Source organism: Numenius arquata, unplaced genomic scaffold (genome assembly GCF_964106895.1).
Source record: "Numenius arquata unplaced genomic scaffold, bNumArq3.hap1.1 HAP1_SCAFFOLD_585, whole genome shotgun sequence".
NCBI classification, from domain to species: domain Eukaryota; kingdom Metazoa; phylum Chordata; class Aves; order Charadriiformes; family Scolopacidae; genus Numenius; species Numenius arquata.
The window spans coordinates 5,734-12,000 of NW_027414248.1; the positions used below are offsets into that span (position 1 = coordinate 5,734).

At 49.2% G+C, this 6,267-nt stretch overlaps 1 protein-coding gene across 1 annotated transcript; it reads right to left on the reverse strand.

Annotated features, from left to right (window-relative positions):
• Window positions 1–4,987: 4,987 nt before the first annotated feature.
• On the reverse strand, window positions 4,988–5,923 carry LOC141477879 (olfactory receptor 14A16-like). Its single transcript, XM_074167054.1, has one exon. It carries the CDS (start codon window positions 5,921–5,923, stop codon window positions 4,988–4,990), a length of 936 nt encoding a protein of 311 aa, XP_074023155.1.
• Window positions 5,924–6,267: the final 344 nt, after the last annotated feature.

Genomic DNA, 6,267 nt, shown 5'->3' on the forward strand with positions numbered 1-6,267 from the left:
AGTTCAGTTGGGGTGTTTATGTGGTACATGTTGTCTTGTCCATACATTGGCTATCATGTCTCATAATTTATTAAGAATCAAACCCAATCTATTAGGAGAAAAGGAGGGGATACTTTCCCCAGTTCTTTGGCCTTCCTTTTCTCCTTGGGTCCAGGTTTCACAGCTTTTGAGTATTTTGCGTATCCTTTTTTGCATATCCTGAAACCAGCCTGGTCCTATTGGGCCTATTGCTGGGTCTCCTGAATGTGTTCCAGGTCTTGCTTAAGGATAAACAACTATTTCAGACTCCCACCCAGAGCTCTGCCTTGAGGCTGGATAGTCATGGGAGGCATGGCATGTGGGAGAATATGGGCAGGTATCTAGAGAGCTTCTCACCTCTAGACCCTGATGGAGGGATAGAATAGCTGAAAGGAAACGGCCGTGGCTGTTCCAGAGAGGCACAACTCAGCGCCCTGTGCTGGGCCCTGGCCAGTATCTACCAAACACTGCTCGATATTATGCAGCACCCTCAGGGGAAAGAGATGGAAACCAGACAGAGAGACACTGCAGTTACTGCAACCTCTGTGACAGACATTGTGGCTGGACCGGAAATCCAGCCCGTGCCGGTATCAGTTGCCCTTGTACAGAAGAAGAACTACACCAAGAAATCAGTTCACTCAGTGAGGGATGGTGACGGACCAGGGCCATCAGAACAGAAGGAAGAGGCAGAATCAGAGATAATCACCCCATCCCTGTCCCTGAGTGAGCTTTGGGAGATGAGAAGGCATTTCAGCCGACTTCTGGTCGGGCTAGATGCTGGGCTGCTCCGATGCTGGGATAACGGGGCCAGTATCCTGGAATCAGAGGGTAGGGAAGCCAGGCAGCCGGGATCTCGGTCTCGGGAAGGGGGCTTTGAGAAGGCGATTGGGAAAAAGACACAAACTCTCAGCTTCTGGAGGTGATTCCTGTCAGGCGTGAGGGAAAGGATCCCCTTCAGTGAAGATGTTGTATGCCATCCAAGCAAATGGAACACCATGGAGAGAGGTATCCAGTACCTGAGAGAATTACCCATGCAGGAGATGATTCAATATGACCTGGACAATGCACAGTTACCCACAGATCCAGAAGAGGTCCAATGCACAAGAAAGTCTCTCTTCCACCCTCATTGCGGCTGTGGAGAATTGCTAATGCGTTCTTCTCAATCCCTCTGGCAGCAGAGGGCAGGCCACAGTTTGCTTCCACCTGGAGAGGCTTCCAATGCCCCTGGAATCAACTGCCCCAGAGCTGGGAGCGCAGCCCCACCATTGGCCATGGGCTGATCCAGACTGCACTGGAACAGCGTGAAGCTCCAGAACATCATCATTACATTGATGACATCATTGCATGGGGCAACTCAGTAGAAGAAGTTTTTGAGAAAGGGAAGAAAATAATCCAAAGCCTTATGGAAGCAGATTTTTCCATAAAACAAAGTAAGGTCAAGGGACCTGTGCAGGAGATCCAGTTTTTAGGAGCAAAATGGCAAGATGGATGCCATCAGATCCCAATGGACATGATCAACAAAATTGCCGCAATGTCCCTACTGACTAGAAAAAAGGAAACACAAGCTTTCTTTGGCATTGTGGGTATTTGGAGGATGCATATCCCAGATTACAGTCTGATTGTGATCCCTCTGTATCAAGTAACCTGGAAGAAGAACGATTTTAAATGGGGCTCTGATCAAGAACAAGCTTTTGAACAAATTAAACTGTAAATAGTCCATGCAGTAGCCCTTGGGCCAGTCCGGGTGGGAAAAGGTGTTAAAAACATGCTCTAGACCGCAGCCGGGGAGAATGGCTCCACCCGGAGCCTCTGGCAGAAAGCACCAAGGGACACTTGTGGTTGACCCGTGGAGTTTTGGAGTGGGGGATATGGAGGATCTGAAGCCCACATAGGGACATGGGTTATTGTTGGCCTTGAAAATGTGAGATTTACCGTTGGAGTCAATGACTGTGAAGGTCCTTTCCAACCGAAATGATTCTATGAGTGTTTGCTTCTTTTGAGGCGCAGGACTGTTTCATCCTCGCCCCTTCTTTGGGAGGCCAGGAGGTGTCATAGAATTTTCCTGTCCTGGGCACTGCTCACCCCCACTTCCCCTGGGTGGACCCCTGGGGTTTTGGAGATGGGGATACAGAGGATCTGAAGCCCACTGTACTCCAACTGAAGAAGAGATATTGGCAGCGTATGAAGGGGTCTGAGCTGCTTCGGAAGTGGTTGGTACAGAAGCAGAACTCCTTGTAGCACCTCGACTGCCGGTGCTGGGCTGGATGTTCAAAGACAGGGTCCCTGCCACACATCATGCAACGGATGCCACGTGGAGAAAGTGGATTGCGCTGATCACACAGCGAAATGGGATGGGAAACCCCAGTCACCCAGGAATTCTGGAAGTGATCATGGACTAGCCAGAATGCAGGGATATCTAATTTTAACAGAGGAGGAGGTGACAAATGTGGAAGAGTCCCCACTGTATAATAAACTACCAGAAAGTGAGAAGTATGTCCTGCTCACTGATGGTCTTGATGGATTGTAGGAAACATGGAAAGCGGAAGGCTGCTGTGTAGAGTCCTACACAACAAGTTGCAGAAGGACAAGGTGAACCGAGCCAGTTTGCAGAGGTGAAAGCCATCCAGCTGGCCTGAGACGTTGCCGGAAGAGAGAAATGGCCAGTACTTTATCTCTGTACCAGCTCATGGATGGTGGCAAATGCTCTGTGGGGGAGGTTACAGCAGCGGAAGCAGAGCAACTGGCAGAGCAGAGGCAAACTCATCCGGGCAGCCGAACTGCAGCAAGATATTTCTGCCTGGATAGAGAATCTGGTTGTGAAAGTATATCATGTACCCAAGAGTCAGGGCACTCAGGAACAGCAGAACAACCAGCAGGTGGATCGGGCTGCTAAGATTGAAGGGGCTCAGGTGGATCTGGCCTGGCAGCATAAGGGTGAACTATTCATAGCTCGATGGGCCCATGACACCTCAGGAGGTGGTGAGGAAAAGACGCAACATATAGATGGGCTCATGATCGGGTGGTGGATCTGACCATGGACACTATCGCCAGGTTATTCATGAATGTGAGACACGAGCTGCAATCAAGCAAGCCAAGCAGTTAAAGCCTCTGTGGTGTGGAGGACGATGGCTGAAATACAAATCTGGTGAAGCCTGGCAGGTTGATGATATCACACTGCCACAAACGCGTGAAGGCACTTGCCATGCGCTCACAATGGTGGAGGCAACCACCAGATGACTGGAGACATACCCCGTGCCCCATTCCACCACCCAGAAAAGCATCCTGGGCCTTGGAAAGCAAGTTTTATGGTGACACAGAACCCCGGAGAGAATTGAGTCAGACAACGGGACTCATTTCTGAAACAGCATCATTGACACCTGGGCCAAAGGGCACGGTCTGTCACATCCCCCATCACACACCCGCCTCTGGGAAGATCAAACGATACAATGGACTGTTAAAGACTACACTGAGAGCAATGAGTGCTGGGACCTTCAAACACTGGGATACACGTTTAGCCAAGGCCACCTGGTTAGTCAACACTGGGGCATCTACCAGTTGAGCTGGTCCTCCCCAATCAAAACTTCCATGTACTGTGGAAGGGGATAAAGCCCCCGTAGTGCACGTGAAGAATATGTGAAGGAAAACAGTCTGGGTTATTCCTGCCTCGGGCAAAGGCAAACCCATCCATAGGGTTACTTTTGCTCAAGGACCTGGGTGCTCTCGGTGGTTGATGCAGAAGAATGGTGAGGTCTGATATGTACCTCATGGGGATTTCAATTTGGGTGAGAATAACCAATAAACTAAATTGCATGAAGTTAGTTGTTTAATTACTCCTATATATATCGTCGCTGCTAGGGTTGCTATATGCCACATCAACGGTATTGCAATGAGAATTGCTGAAATGAATGAAGAATGAAGTTTGATGAAACCAAGTCAAGTGCAGCGATGATGGAACCAGAACTGGCCTCAGCAACTGGTACCTGGCAGTTTCCATGAGATCGACAGACCATGGGCATGGGCTGTGCCAGATACACCAGCTGCGAGCTCCAGGTGCAGCATGCAACAGTTGTGCACCACCCCATCTCTCCTGCCCTGAAAGACTGTTCTGACAGATGGAGCCCAAAGTCATGGACCAAATGAACCCAGCGGACATTTCAGAGGAAGGGCCCATAGACTAAGGGAATGATATCTCTATATGTGTATAAATATATATATCTATCTCTCATAGACAGGAAAAGTGTTGGTGATTTATTGAAAACTGCAAGACCTGAGCATGACGTAGATGGTAGTTTTCTTCCTTGTAGCTGCTCAGTTTTGGATTTAGTATGAGAATAATGCTGATAACATATTCTTGTTGCTAAAGAATATTTGTAATTAGTGAAGGACTTTTTTCAGCTTCCACAGAAGGTGGAGGGAGCACAGAGAGGACAAGCTGGCCAAGGGAATATTCCAAACCGTAGTAATCGTGCTCATGACTATATACATGGGGGCTGGTGGGGGGAAGCAATCTGCAATCACTGCTGAAGACAGGCTGTGCAATCGATCATTGGCTGGTGACAGCAATTTGTGTTGCATCGAATATTTTATATCTTCTTTTACCATTATTATTTTCCTCTTCCATTACTGTTCTATTAATCTGTTTTGTCTCAACCTATGAGTTTTTTTAAAACTTTTTCACCCTCTTCACCCTATTCTCCTAGGGATGGGGGGGTGAGGAGCGTGTGAAGGGCTGTGTTGTCCTAGTTGGCGGCAAGGGTTTAACCAAAACAACCTGGGAGATCCCATTTTATTGAAGAGCTGTTATCTGACAGGACACATCAGACACAGTGCTGTGCAAGAGTCAGGCAAAATAGGATCAAGTCTCAAGACAAGTAGCATAAACCCAGAAAATTATCAATACATAGGAATATCACAAGAGAGACAAAAAGCAAGACAAATGCTGGGGAATGTGCAGAGAAGCAGAGGCAGGTTATTGTTGGTGAAATAGCGTCCCTTGGGCCAGTTTCCAAAGGGCAGCCCTGAGCTCCTGGTTCTTCATGCTGTAGATGAGGGGGTGCATTGCTGGAGGCACCACTGAGTACAGAATTGCCACCACTGAGTCTGGAACTGTGGAAGAGATGGAGAGGGGCTTCACGTGGGCAAACACTCCAGGGCTGACAAACAAGGAAACCACGGCCAGGTGAGGGAGGCACATGGAAAAGGCTTTGTGCCGTCCCTGCTCAGAGGGGATCCTCAGCATGGCCCTGAAGATCTGCACATAGGACACCACAATGAAAACAAAACAACCAAATACTAAACAGGCACCAATCACAATAAGCCCAGCTTCCCTGAGGTAGGAGTCTGAGCAGGAGAGCTTGAGGATCTGAGGGACTTCACAGAAGAACTGATCCACAGCATTGCCCTGGCAGAAGGATAGTGAAAATGTACTGGCCGTGTGCAGGAGAGCAGTGAGAAACCCAGTGCCCCAGGCAGCTGCTGCCATGTGGACACAAGCTCTGCTGCCCAGGAGGGTCCCGTAGTGCAGGGGCTTGCAGATGGCAATGTAGCGGTCATAGGCCATGACAGTGAGCAGACAATACTCTGCTGTGATTAAGAAGAGAAAGAAGAAGAGCTGAGCAGCACATCCTGCATAGGAGATGGCCCTGGTGTCCCAGAGGGAATTGGCCATGGCTTTGGGGACAGTGGTGGAGATGGAGCCCAGGTCAATGACAGAGAGGTTGAGGAGGAAGAAGTACATGGGGGTGTAGAGGCGGTGGTCACAGGCGATGGCGGTGATGATGAGTGCGTTTCCCAGGAGGGCAGCCAGGTAGATGCCCAGGAAGAGCCAGAAGTGCAAGAGCTGCAGTTCCCGTGTGTCTGTGAATGCCAGGAGGAGGAACTGGGTGATGGAGCTGCTGTTGGACATTTACTCTCCGCTGTGCATGGAGGACTGTCAACAGAAGGAAAGACAGCAGTTAGGGCAGACGCCTCTCAAAAAAGTCTCTTCAATTGCTCTTAGAGACCCATGGAACTGCCCCTCCCCTTTGGGGAAGACCTTTGGATGTCACTTTTGTACACACTGTGGTTGGTTCTGGCTCATTATTCTTCGGGGAGCTATACTGCCATAAGTAATTAGGAACACGGAGTGTCCTCAGATTAAATCCACTCATGGCATCAAAGGGCTTTTCAGCTTTGTCACATCCAATTCACCCAACCACAGAGCAGAGCTGAGGGCACTTGTTTGTTTGTTTGTTCTCTTCTAGTTTCCCC

Excerpts from the sequence above, each read along its gene's own strand:
- LOC141477879 (XM_074167054.1), bottom strand. The coding sequence starts at position 5,923 with ATGTCCAACAGCAGCTCCATCACCCAGTTCCTCCTCCTGGCATTCACA.